The 14,731-nt window shown below is 40.1% G+C and overlaps 1 protein-coding gene across 1 annotated transcript in view; it reads left to right on the top strand.

Annotated features, from left to right (window-relative positions):
- pitpnc1a (phosphatidylinositol transfer protein cytoplasmic 1a) overlaps positions 1–14,731 on the top strand; it is a 54,722-nt gene that overhangs the window by 21,937 nt on the left and 18,054 nt on the right. The window contains exon 2 of the mRNA XM_085405186.1: positions 8,277–8,425. Coding sequence (XP_085261312.1) covers positions 8,277–8,425 — 149 coding nt within the window. The remainder of the gene's footprint in view (positions 1–8,276; positions 8,426–14,731) is intronic.

Genomic DNA, 14,731 nt, shown 5'->3' with positions numbered 1-14,731 from the left:
CCATATCGAGTAATATGTCATATGAAACGAAATGGAGAGAGCTGTACAACGCACTTTTTATTTTTTCAACATGATGCCCTAGAACCTCACAGTGATGCCACAAAATGTTTATACTCACACACTGCATGAATATATCTTAAAATCTCACATTTTTACAGCTTATGGAGCCAAGATTTCAGCCAATTCTTCTCCAATCATACAGGTTAAGATAAATAAAAAAAATACACCGTTTTGGTACGTATGCTTCAAGGCCAACGGTCAGGGTTACATGAAAATGCTTTAGTTTCCACTGGATTATATTAGTCAATATATTAGTCAACGGGGAGACGTGAACACTTTTTTGTTAGCTCTTTAAAACATTTTTAATGAAACATTATGACTTCGCAATGGCACAAAAAGCTTAATATACTACACTAGATTAGCAGTATTAAAAATGCTGACAACAGCACAAATTATCTATGAAAACAATGCAGATGTTGTTATTGGGGATTTCCAAAAATGATGCTGATGTCAGCAGGTTATAAAAACAAATATAGATTTACAATAGCCCTTAGCCTTCGGGCTAGAAAAGAGTTTGTGGTGGTAATTTTCCATTTTCCATTCTGAGCCTGTATTTTAGACAGATAATCACATCTGGACCACACCTGGAGTGTTTATTGGGATTAGTATGGGCTTCTTAATTACTTCAAACTTCTGCTCACTCTGTATTTTTGTAGAAAAGTGCAAAAAGTATACATACTAACAGTATACTTATACAATATACTATAATATGCGGGGGGAGGGGAGGGGGAAATCAGTTTGATTCACAGCCAAAAGTGAGAAAAATGTCTTTAAAGTGCTTAGACATCTTCTCTCAGCCTTCCTTTTATTAACTGATCCATGATAGTAACATACCATGTTTAGTTCCATTAATTTATTAATACATTTAAAGGGCATAAACAATAACCCATGCATGAAACCTCCTGTATTCCCTGCAGAAAAGGCCCTAACACCAGCTTCTCTTCCTCTGTCACTCTACTTTTCTCTCAGCGGCTGCACTGCCCGAGTGCTCGAGTGAGGCTATCACACTGCGAAAGGCAGCTGTCCCCGTGTGCGGCACAGAATTCATTAGTGTTAAGCTACTGTAACAGTTTGCTTCAGTGAGCCAGCTGCCACCCTTTGCATCCTCCCACACTGCCTGTGTCACCTCTGTGGAGAGTGAATTCATCAAACCTTTGCAGGGAGTTTGAGCTCACCTTCACATTTTGCTGAATCAGCACCAGAGGAGAAAATACAGTCACTCATATGCACTTACTCTCGACAGCATGCCCACGTTTGTGCTGAAACGGCAGAATGTGTGCCAGTGTCTGTGCGTGTGTGTGTACATCAGCAGTTACAGCTTTAGAGCTGTAAGAAATTTTACAAACCGAGGAAATGTTGGAGTAGAGAGACGCTGTTTAGGCTGTTAGAAAGTATTCATCTGAGATGTATAGGATTAGTGTTTTATAACACAGGTATGATTTGCCCAGTGATTTAAATAAGGCAGAATAAGTTGATTTAAAGTTAAAGCAATTACTGAAAGCCAGTTCAGGACAGGTTTGGATTATTAGTTTTCTAATTTAGTGTAGTTTAGTTGAAGTTTAGTTGAGTCTAATGTGTCAGGTTGAGTCAAAATGCATATTGGGTCCCAGCGTCGATAAAACTGAGTAGGGTTGAAAACCTCCCACTGCCTTTGCACATTTCATCTATCGGTTCTCTTTTTGGGGATCTGCCTCAAGTGGTCATTCGAGGAACTGCAATTAATTTTTTTTAGACTTGTAGGATTTGCTGCTTAATAAGAAGCTGAACCTGTTTTATGCCCTAACCTGCCTCCGTTATTTCTCTCTCGCCTAATTTCAAATTGAGGAGAAACCTGATGTCAGGAATATTTTCTGTGAGCTCTAAACAGGATTTTTTAGGCCATCTTTTCATCAGTTGTGCATTACATGTAAGCTAGTAAACTGTCATTCTCTTTAATAGTAATAGAGTTTTTGTGATTTTGTTTTATTGCTGTGAAATTGTCCATTTTAAATATTTTCCACTGCTTTGTTTCTAACTATGCTAGCAGAAAGACTGTTCGTTTGCTTTTTAAGTCTACAGCAGCATCACATGTGGCGCTCTTTCTCCTTCTGTTTTCAGCATGCTTCTATCCCTATACTGATTGGACGTGAGCGAGACCGTCTTAGTAACATCTACTGCAGATTCACCATGCATTTATCCTGTTTGTATGACTCTTTAAGGCACAGGTCTTATATGGAACTCCCACACCTCTGAAACAGCTCTGCACTGGAGCCAAATGTCCTTTATGACAGAATATGAGCGCAGGCAGCTCCACAGCAGTCCTCCTGATAGTATTTTTAATGGAGTTCTTTGATCTGATGTATGATATTTAGGAGTTGTGCATTTGCTCTGATGCTAGCTCGTTTCTGTGAGATGAGCAAGAAAATGGAAGCTGCTGTCTCACGTAGCCTGGAGGCACAATGCAGTATGTGTTTCTGTGCCTCTTCTGCTGGAGGATTTTGAGAGTGTGTTTTGCAGCTGAATTTAAAAATGTGACTATGATGCGATTATTATGTAATGTCACCTAATGTCCTTTTGTCATATAGTTTTAGATAAATTCTCCAAGTTTGTACAGTAGCTTATATATTAATGTACTAGTGTTGCACGTGATAGTCAGACTTGGAAAAACAGTGTTTGGTGGCCGCAGCATGATCAAAATTATTGAAATGAACTTGTTGCCTTTTAATGATAAGGATATGGTCAACGAACACTTACAGTCAGCTGCCATCTTCACTGCAAATAAACAAGAAAACCAGATCTTCCAGGAGAAAAACCATCACAACCGTGATGGAGAATGCAACAACACGTACAGGATAACAAGTGGGAAAGCAGCTGAAACTATGAGACAGGAGAAGTATATATGCAAAGCACAAGAGAAAATAGGTCATCAAAATAAAACAGGAACTACCTAACAGCGAGACAAGGACTAAGACACATGAGCTTGACAGAGAGACAGACAAAATACTGAGACAAGACTGAGGGGACAGAATGTTAACCCTAAGGATTTACAAACACAGCGAAAGGAATGAAACCAGAACACTAAAGGAGCTTGTACCGGGCATAAAGAAATAAGAAACAAGGCACGTAAACACGAAGAAAGAACAGAGAGATAAATATAACCATAAAACAAAGATACAAAACCAGAAAAACACTTAAACTTCCCCAAAACTTAAAACCCTGGATGCAAGACCCAGGTACCATGACGGTAAAGACATGACTACTGATTTCAAGCACAGCCAGAACCTCCAGATCTGAAACAGAAATTCCCCCACAAATAGGACAAAAAGCAATTTAACTGCACAATGACATAGGCACATGGCAATTTTGCTTTTATGTAACCAGAATACAACCAGGTGGTCATCAAGTGAGTCACTCTCCTAATTCAAAGATACTCATCACAGACGAGTTTTACTCAACAATGTAGACTGACTGACTGCAACATGCCAGGCTGCAAGGCAATTACTTTGCCATGAAAAATGGCTCCAGAGAACGCAGGCTGTTGCACGCTCCGCCGCTGGGTAACCAGTTGCAATGAGTCACTAACAGCGAAAAGTGCTGCAGTCGTCCGACAGCCACAGATTTGTGACCATTTCTGACCATTAAGAGGCGAGGATGTGACCTCAGGGAAGAGCTGGTGTGTTTTAAAAATGCCTTGTTATTTATTCATAGCGCTGAAAGCATTTGTGGTCCAAGCCTGAATATATTTGTTAGGCGGGGTTTGATAAATTAGCAGCAGCGTTTGCCAGAATCATTAAATACATCTCCATGTACATTTGAAAATGCTTTTCTTGGCCGGTGTTTGTGTGCTGACAGAGGGTGTTTATATCTGCATGTGCCCTCTGATGATATATTAAATCATTCACCATATGTGCAGATGAGATAGAACAACATGGATGGATTTCACAAGTAAAGAGTTTAAAGCTTTTCATACCATTGCTGTAAGAAATGAAAGGATAATTTTCTGTAAATATATCAAATCTGGCTTTATTGATCAGCTTAGATGAGTTTACAAAAAGCAAATCCACTTCTTTGGCATGTGTCCAGATGCACACATGCACACCCAGAAACGGACATAAAAATTAAAGCTATTTATCTCGACAGGAGCGCAGTCAGTTATCCAAGAATACTGAGCGCTGTGAGCAGCAATTACTCTGTCAGTGGTTGAATTTTAATTACATTTTAACACTGTGCCCGGTATTGTCTCATGTGTGTAAGTGTAATTGTGTCTGCGTGTGTCCTTATCTTACAGTAGCACACTGTAGCACAATGACCACAGTTCCCCAACACCTGCTGTTGCGTTAGAGCAGGGAGCCAAAAAACCAGAGAGAGACACACACAGAGTGTGATCACAGTAAAAGGCTTAATGCTTTCATCTTAAAATGAATATACTCTGTCTTTTAAATGCATGACCACAGACAGCCAACCAAAGACTGGAAACAAGATGAAACAGTTAGCCTCGCTCTGTCCGAAGGTAGCAAAATCCACCTATCAGCATTTCTAAAGCTTAAGGAAAAAGAAGCTCAAAAATTTTTGCTTTAGAGTTCTTTAATTTCTCCCGCCTACTGCAGCCCTCTTCTTCCTCAACTCTATTCTTTTGATATGTACAATAAGGCACGATTCATCCTACACTTTTACTGTACCGGTAATTTTGTTCCATTTTCTTGGGTCACGCTGGCCAAAAAAATAGAAATTTTGCCACCAGCACCAGGAGCAGCTCCATGAGCAATCACGGTCCACTACTTTAATTTCAAGGTTTCCATTACTTGAGTGCCAAAGGTGACTGAACTCTACGTGGCTTTTACCAGGTAATGAGCTAAGAGCAAAGTTTGGAGGTGAGCAAGAATAGGAGTTCAGAAAGTAAAAGGTTGGATTTTAGTGTATAGGTGGAGACCAGGTAAAGAGGAATGAGACAGGAGGAGGTGTAAATAGGAGAGAAAAGAAAGTATACCTCGGCTGATGAGAGCTCATATTTTTCCTTGCTGTCCTTGATCCTGCCCAGAGGCTCTAGAGGGAGAAAGAGAGAGATAAAAAGAAATTATTCATGGCCACTCTAACCAAGGCAAGGGCCACTTCTCCCTTCTAGTCATTAGAGCGAGATTTCCAAAGACAACAATGAAAAGCAGCCCCTCATTCATCAGCTGCAGCTTTCAGGTAGCCAGCAGACGGCGAGCCGGATACAATGCCTGGCAGGGAGCACAATGGCCGGGCTGTTTACACAACATGTCCAAACCCAAATTAGTCAAAGAGGGAAACAGAAAATATGGTGCTTAATGGTAATACACTGTTGCTAGTCATCAGTATGATGGGAGGGATGTTCAGAGGTCCTCTTGAGTGGGCACTCTGCCTTGATGTTTTTCATCCAGCGTGGAGATTTATGTCAGCTCTTCAACCATCTCTCATGTTTCAGCTACAACAGGAATATTTTGATATGTACAACAATCTCCTTTATCCTTCTTTAGCTGCCTCAGTGTCGGAATTCTGGATTTCATGTCATAGACTGGACAAAAGAATCTCTCAGGTTTTCTTTGTATTTTAAATGAATAACACACTTTTGTAAACTGGTTATCATGGGTTGATTTGGTCATGAAATATGTTCGGCATATGATGGCATGTTTTTAAATTAAAATGAGTGCAAAAGCAGCCAGTGTCCAAAGAAAAACCTTTTCAGAAGGGAAAATCATGGGGAAAATATGTGTCCTTTCAGCTGCTGACTGCTCCACTGAGCTCAGCACTAGCAGGCTGTACAGATGAAACAATTAGATAACAGACAAGGAAAAAGCTCCATGAAGAACTTAACTCTCTGTGTGTTCATTACTCGAAGCAGCCAGCTTTGACCAGTGATACTTTTTTTTATGAATCACATTATTCCTTGTTGTTTTATGCGCAAATTTTGACAGACTTACTTAAACGTGAGGACCGCAAAACAGGATGCAGGAGTCAAGATAATAAATCTACAAAAACAGTTGTTTGATGTCAGCGGAAAAGTGCACAGCGGGTGAAGACAAGAGGATAAACAGACCGTAACTAGGACCCGGAAATTACACATTGACAAACACAGATGAGGAAACAAAGGAGGCATTATGAGAAACTGGACATATTGAATTCCTGGAAAAAAATGCAACACAAAAATTTCTCCAGAAAAGGAGAAGCTTTGGATTCATAGTAGAAGTTGTGCCTCGGCGCTGCAGCCATGTTTTAAAATGCACAATTTTAATTGTGGAGGTAAAATGGTTTGTGTTGCACTTTTTCACAGTTTCACTACAGCTTGGACAGCATAGCTGGACAGTTTCTGTGGACAAGCCTGGCGCTTCCATGAAAACTACAGGCAACTGCAGCAATCTGCGAGTGAAATACGCATGGGAATTCATGTGGAATACACATTTTTCACTAGGGACAGGTTATCCTTGAAATTTTTGCATATCCACTATATGATAATAAAAGTCTATCTATCTCTGTGGGTTTCTAGGGGGAAATGGGGGTCATTAACTGGTCTCTAGGCCTGTGTAACTGGAGCTTTAGCATTAGTTTTCCTGGTAATCTTCATCCATCTCCAGCAACCACTTACAACATGTTGGTGAGCTTTTATTTTTCCCTTACGACCAGCGGTTGCCAGATGGTCAAGGATCTGTGTCTAAACCTGTGTAAACAGGACCTTTTTCACTTGATCTTAAATTGTCACCATGATTGTCCCGTACAAAGTGGCTGTCAAGTTAATGTCACATGGTAAATGTTCACATATCTGTAAAATCTCACTGTATACGCCTGTCAACTCCTTGTCTACAATAGCACGCTTGTGTGCGCTCCCCGTTTAGTGCTCTGGACTTTTGGCTGTTTTTTGGACTTTGACATCCATTTGAGCAAAAGGTTTATTTTCAGTTACTCTGCCTGCTCTTGATGCCCTTTGTCCTGCAAAACATGACACCGAAACTCAAATGTCTGATGAAATCCAAAGTCCAAGTAGCTCAACTGTTTTTTTTCTCGAAGCAACAATTCAAAATCCCGCAGTATAAGCTCGCACGTATGATGAAAAGAAGCAACAAATATTCACATCTCTTAAACTGGAACCAGCTCATTCTTTGCCTCTTTTGATGTGCTGATTACCATATCAGCTGCAAGAAGAGCTCAAAATGTGGGCAGGCTCGTGTGTTTGTGTGCGACTAAATACAGGTTCCACATCTATTATGCCTGGTCTGTTACTGTGTCATTGCAGTGGAAAAACTATGCCAGACTCCAACAGCTGTGCTGTCAGAAACTCACAGCCATCCACATTTCAGCTGGGAATTCTCTGTCACAGCTCATTGCTCTCCTCTGATGGTCAGCAGATGGAAAAATTTGGCATTGTGATATAAGAAGTTTACTGATATACATGAGCTCTGTTTTTTTTTCCACTACACTATCACATTTCACTCCACTCCTTGCTTTATGTGGCTGGATGTAGAGTCACAAGTCAACAGCCCAGACGATCCTATTTTCCATTAGCTTAACACAGCTATCCTTGGTTGGAGCAGTGTGTGTGTGTGTGTGTGTGTGGGTGTGGGTGTGTATAGAGTCCTGCATGAGCCCTTGGCATTCCATCAGCGCGACATAAGTCACCATCAGGGCAGTATCAGTTTCCCCAGCGCGTAAATAGTCCCATGAGCAGTTAGAAATTCTCGCTCCTGTGCTCGTCGTTTTCGAAATGTATGGAAAATAGTTGCCGTGTGACAACACCCCACCCCCACCCAGTCTGTCAAGGTGGCCGAAAGTGACACTGTCACAGGCCCAAGTGGATCAGTGAGTGATGAGTGAAGGATTGTGCGTGTTGACTGATGTGTCACAAGGGACCATGGGATGGGTTCGTGTAACTGTCTGTTGCCACTGTTACTATTGTTGTGCCACTTGGTCCTGACCTGACACGAGGCCTTTATCACTGTGCTGCAGACGGCTCCTAATCCAGCAGTTTTCTTTTGCTATGGTGACTGCCCCCAGGTGTCAGGAGCGTGCAGGTGCTGTAATCCTGGTATTTTCTCTCCCGCATTTATTTTTATGGCTTCCATAAAATCAGACGATTGGGTCAGTTCCTGGACTTTCACCAAGAAGATTTTGTTTCCGTTAACTTCGGCCGCAGCAGCATGCTGATTCAGATGTGTAAAATGTTAATTGCCTCCCTATATTTGATAAAGTCTCCTTTTTCTTTTTGGTCCTCCTTTGTTTTTCAGTACCGGATCGGCCAGCTGTATATGATCAGCAAACACAGTCATGAACAGAGTGAACGTGGAGAAGGTGTTGAGGTGGTGCAGAATGAGCCTTATGAGGACCCAGAGCACGGATCGGGCCAGTTCACAGAGAAACGGATCTACCTTAACAAGTGAGTGTAATTTCCCACCTACAGTGGGCTTGAAAAAACGAATAAATAAAAAAGTATTTGGACTATAAACCACTGAGCAAACGTCTAAATCACTTTCATAAGGGCTTCTAACTTGCACAAACCTATATACTAACATATATACTGTCAAATTCCATGTATATATGTAAAGAATATAGCTTATATACTGTATATATAGTAACCAATGATCTATCCTGTATTTATTCCATAGATTTTTCCAAAGGCTTTGCACTCAGCATCATTTTACAAATAAATATAAATACACTATATATGTAGTTATTGTCTGTGTCATATTGCTATTGTCCGTGTTGTCTATTCTGTTAATGCGTAGAGCGAAGAAAAAGATAAAGCCCAGTTCCTTGTATGTGTACCCATTCTTGGATAATAAAAGGCTACTCTGACTGTCTAGCACTTTCTCTGACAATAATAATTCTCAGCATTGAAGCAGTTTCCATGTATTGAGCTTCTGCTGCTTAGTTGTTACGTGATTTGACAAGTTAAAGACAAGCTCACTTATGTGCCTCTGCATAGCTGTCACTGAACTCATTCTTTCAGCGTGTTAACACATGATTAGCCACTGGTGACATGTCTAATGATCTGCTCTGCTGAAATTAAAATCTAAAATGAATGCCTGACAAAGGGTGTGTTGAGGTTGTAAAGAAGCCCTCTCAATGCTTTTTCAACTAAAAGCAATGCCAGCTACAGTGGCTTGCAAAAGTATTCACCCCCTTGAACTTTTCCACATTTTGTCACATTACAGCCACAAACATGAATCAATTTTATTGGAATTCCACGTGAAAGACCAACACAAAGTGGTGTACACGTGAGAAGTGGAACGACTAACTGACTAAATAGAGTGCACCTGTGTGTAATCTAATGTCAGTACAAATACAGCTGCTCTGTGACGGTCTCAGAGGTTGTCTAAGAGAATACTGGGAGCAACAACACCATGAAGTCCAAAGAACACACCAGACAGGTCAGGGATAAAGTTATTGAGAAATTTAAAGCAGGCTTAGGCTACAAAAAGATTTCCCAAGCCTTGAACATCCCACGGAACACTGTTCAAGCGATCATTCAGAAATGGAAGGAGTATGGCACAACTGTAAACCTACCAAGACAAGGCCGTCCACCTAAACTCACAGGCCGAACAAGGAGAGCGCTGATCAGACATGCAGCCAAGAGGCCCATGGTGACTCTGGACGAGCTGCAGAGATCTACAGCTCAGGTGGGGGAATCTGTCCATAGGACAACTATTAGTCGGGCACTGCACAAAGTTGGCCTTTATGGAAGAGTGGCAAGAAGAAAGCCATTGTTAACAGAAAACCATAAGAAGTCCTGTTTGCAGTTTGCCACAAGCCATGTGGGGGACACAGCAAACATGTGGAAGAAGGTGCTCTGGTCAGATGAGACCAAAATGGAACTTTTTGGCCAAAATGCAAAACGCTATGTGTGGTGGAAAACTAACACTGCACAGCCGGTCGTCACGGCAAAGTTACGAGAGCGTCTCTCAGCATGGGCCCGAAAAAAGTTCTGTCAGCCGAGGAAGGAGACGATATTAAGAAGTCGCTGGAGTTTATGACAGAGGAGATTTCTACTGTCAAACTGCAGCAGAAAGCCATCCTGGACCTGGTCGAGGAAGTTAAGGCTCTCCGCATCCAGAACGCCGAGAAGGATCGGCGGCTGGCGTACCTGGAGAACAGAGTGGCGGATTTGGAGCAGTACACCCGGATGAACGATGTTATCATCACGGGGCTTCGCATCAAACCCCGGTCATACGCCCGGGCGGTCGCCACTGACAATGTAGGAGGGCCAGGAGAGGAAGATGTCAACTCCACGGAGCATCAAGTGGTTACCTTTCTACGGTCCAAAGGTGTGGAAATGGATTATAACAACATTGAGGCTTGCCACCCTCTACCCCGAAAAAATGACAGTAACAAACCAGCCATCATTGTGAGATTTGCAAACAGAAAACAGAAAACAGCACTGTTAAAACAAGGAAGGAAACTGAAAGGATCCGATGTCTTCATGAACGAACATCTGATAAAAAGAAATGCGGACATTGCCAGGAAAGCACGTTACTTGAAGAAACAGGGAAAAATTCAAAATACATGGACCACCAACTGCAAAGTATTCATTAAACTCAATGGAACACCGGAACAAGCCAAAGTGTTGGTCATCAGAAATATGGAAGAGCTGGACAAATACTGAGGTCAACTTACTCTGGAGGTATGAATACACATGTGACGTGACACACAACACAACACATGGCACAGTCCAAAAGAACTTCATCTGCATCCGGCAACAATATCAACATGACTCATTGGAATTCTCTTTATGATAATCTGGAACTGAGAACATTTCGATACACAGACCATAATGTTCTAGACTTAGAAAAGGATATAGACCCGGAAAATAATTTCTTCTACAACATCAGCTGTAACTGCTGCTACTTCACTGATGAACAGTTTAAGCACACCATCAACACGGAACATAAATTATCAATAATCCATTTTAATAGCAGAAGTCTGTATGCCAACTTCAACAATATAAAGGAATATCTAATTGAGTTGACAAATCCATTTGGAATTATTGCCATTTCTGAAACATGGATCAATGCGGAGAAAGGAATGGACTTTGGACTGGAGGGATATGAAGTGAATTTTGTAAATAGAAGGAACAAGAGTGGAGGGGGAGTAGCTGTGTATGTGGATAAAAACCTAAACTACAAGGTGGTAGAAAGTATGACAACTGTAATTGATAATTTACTAGAATGTATAACAATTGAAATTTATAAGGAAAAAGAAAAAAATGTAATAATTAGCTGTATATATAGAACACCTGGCTCTAGTATTCAAGTATTTAATGACTTCATAGAGGAAATATTCTCTAAAACAAATCAAAAAGTTATGTTTATCTGTGGTGATTTTAATATTGACCTGTTGAATCCAAAAAAGCATAAAATGACCGACGAATTCCTAAACACTATGTACAGTTTGAGTTTACATCCTAAAATAACCAGGCCTAGCAGAATTACACCACATTGTGCCACCTTACTTGACAATATTTTCACTAACAATATGGAAAACAACATTGTGAGCGGAATATTAATTAATGACATCAGTGATCACCTACCAGTTTTTGCAGTTTATGACACTAATTATAAGAAAAATCAGCATGAAGAACAACTGAGATACAGACGTGTAAGGACAGAAGAAACTATGACTGCATTTAAGAACGATCTATTAAATCAGGACTGGGACAAGGTGTACAAAGAAGCTGATATTGATATTGCATATGGCATATTTTTAAGAATATTCATGGAGTTGTACGATAAAAACTGTCCAACAATAAAATACAACAGAAAGCACAAATATTCAGATAGACCATGGCTCACTAAGGGTTTACAAAATGCATGTAAAAAGAAAAATACACTCTATAGGGAATACCTAAAACAAAGAACAAAAGAAGCTGAAAATAAATATAAAAAATACAAAAATAAGTTGACCAATATTATACGTGTATGTAGAAAGGAGTATTATAGTAAAATATTGAACAACAATAAACATAATATGAAAGGAATATGGGATGTTTTAAACGGTATCATTAAAAATAATTCTGGACAACAAAGTTATCCACAATACTTTATCGATAATGGCAATATTATGGAAAACACTGCTGATAAGGTCAACAGCTTTAATCATTATTTTGTAAATATTGGACCAAAACTGGCAGAACAAATTCCTGAGTCACTGCCATCAGTAGAATGTAGTGAAAACCTGATTGATAGGAACCCTAACTCAATGTTCCTCACATCAGTGGAGGAAAAAGAAATAATTGACATTGTACACAGGTGTAAATATAAAACATCCACTGATTGTAATGATATTGACATGAAAATCGTCAAGAAGGTCATTGAAGGAATTGTAGGACCTCTAACATATATTTGCAACTTATCATTTCAGACGGGAAAAGTGCCAAACAAAATGAAAATAGCTAAAGTTGTGCCGCTGTATAAAACCGGGGATAGACGCCACTTCACAAATTACAGGCCTGTTTCTTTACTACCACAATTCTCCAAAATCCTAGAAAACCTGTTTAATAAACGATTAGACAAATTCTTAGATAAATATAAATTACTCTCTGACAGTCAATATGGATTCAGATCAAAAAGATCAACATCTCTGGCATTAATCGAATCAATTGAGGAGATTACGAATGCTATAGATCAGAAACAGTATGCAGCTGGAGTATTTCTGGATCTCAAGAAAGCATTCGACACAATCAATCATGACATATTAATTAATAAACTGGAACGGTATGGGATTAGGGGGGTTGTACTGCAATGGGTGAAAAATTATTTAAGTGACCGGAAACAATTTGTGAAGCTGGGTGTCCATTCCTCATCATGCTTGGACATTGCTTGTGGTGTTCCACAAGGCTCTGTACTGGGTCCAAAATTATTTATTATTTATATAAATGATATTTGTAAGGCATCTGATATATTAAAATTAGTATTATTTGCAGATGACACAAATATTTTTTGTTCTGGGGGGAATCTAAAGGAGCTTCTGGATACAATTACTTCAGAAATGTGCAAAATTAAAAAATGGTTTAACAGGAACAAACTATCGCTAAATCTAAGTAAAACTAAAATTATCTTATTTGGGAATTCCCTTAGAAATGCACAAGTGCAGATTCATGTAGATGGTGTGGAAATTGAAAGAGTACTTGAACATAAGTTTCTTGGTGTGATTATAGATGATAAATTAAACTGGAAGTCTCATATAAATCATATACATAACAAAATTTCAAGAAGTGTCTCAATCTTGAGTAAAGTAAAACACATTCTGGACCACAAATCACTCCACATTCTCTATTGTTCCCTGATTGCACCGTATTTGAATTACTGTGCAGAGGTTTGGGGCAATACTTACAAATGTTCGCTATCATCAATCTTTATATTACAAAAAAGGGCCATAAGGATAATCCATAAAACTGGTTACAGAGATCATACAAATCCACTATTCTTAAAATCAAAAATTCTAAAATTCACAGATCTGGTTCATTTTCTCACAGCACAAATTATATATAAAGCAATAAATAACCTGCTTCCTGACAATATTCTAAAAATGTTTTCTAAAAGGGAACGGGGATACAATTTGAGGGGGGAATTAAATTTAAAACATCCTCGTATCCGTACAACATTAAAAAGTTTTTGCATCTCTGTGTGTGGAGTGAAGCTGTGGAACAGACTAAGTAAAGATATGAAGCAATGTCCAAGCATGGCGCAGTTTAAAAAGCGGTTTAAGGATATGGTTTTTACAGGGTACAGGGAAAAGGTAGAGATTTGATAGGGTGTTCTTGTCTAATATTTTCATGTGTGTGCGCATGCACGGGTTTGTTGGTATGGGTATATATGTATGTGTATATGTATGTATGTATATATATGTGTGTGTATGTGTATGTGTATATATATATATATATATATATGTGTGTGTGTGTGTGTATGTATATGTGTGTATATATGTATATGTATATGTATATATATGTATATATGTATATATATATGTATGTATATATGTATGTATGTATATATATATATACAGCAAGCTGTCCATACCTGAGGCCTTGGAAACTGCCAAGCAAAGACTCACAGCCTTGGCCAGCCGCTTGAGGAGGTACACCAGAGAGATAGAAAGCAGGAGAATAAACCAGCTGTTCTCCACAGAACCAGCAAAGGTGTACTCTCAGTGGCAAGGGAACAATAAGAGAACAGCACCACCAAGGCTGGAGACGGAGCAATACTGGAAGAGCATATGGGAGAAGGATGCAACCCATAACGGCAATGCTCAGTGGCTAGTGGATCTGAGGGCAGACCACAGCGACCTCCCTGAACAGGGTCCAGTAACCATCACAGTGGCAGATATCCAAGAAAGGGTCTCCAGTATGAAGAGTTGGACAGCACCAGGGCCCGACATGGTTCACGCCTACTGGCTGAAGAAGCTGACTGCACTCCACGAGCGTCTGGCAGCACAAATGAACCAGCTGCTAGTTAACGAGAGACACCCGGAATGGCTAACCGAAGGTCGGACGGTCCTGATCCCCAAGGACCCCAAGAAGGGAGCGGTCCCCTCCAACTACCGACCAATAACCTGCCTCAGTACTACATGGAAGCTCCTGTCAGGCATCATATCGGCTAAGATGAACAGGCACATGGGTCAATACATGAGCGGGACACAGAAAGGAATTGGCAAGAATACCAGAGGTGCAAAACACCAGCTACTGGTA

This window comes from Rhamphochromis longiceps, linkage group LG4 (assembly GCF_057381845.1).
Source record: "Rhamphochromis longiceps isolate RC_006_pf linkage group LG4, R_longiceps_female_GT1.1, whole genome shotgun sequence".
NCBI classification, from domain to species: domain Eukaryota; kingdom Metazoa; phylum Chordata; class Actinopteri; order Cichliformes; family Cichlidae; genus Rhamphochromis; species Rhamphochromis longiceps.
The sequence above is the reverse complement of the archived record's forward strand: the minus strand, read 5'-3'. Positions and strand labels throughout refer to the sequence as shown.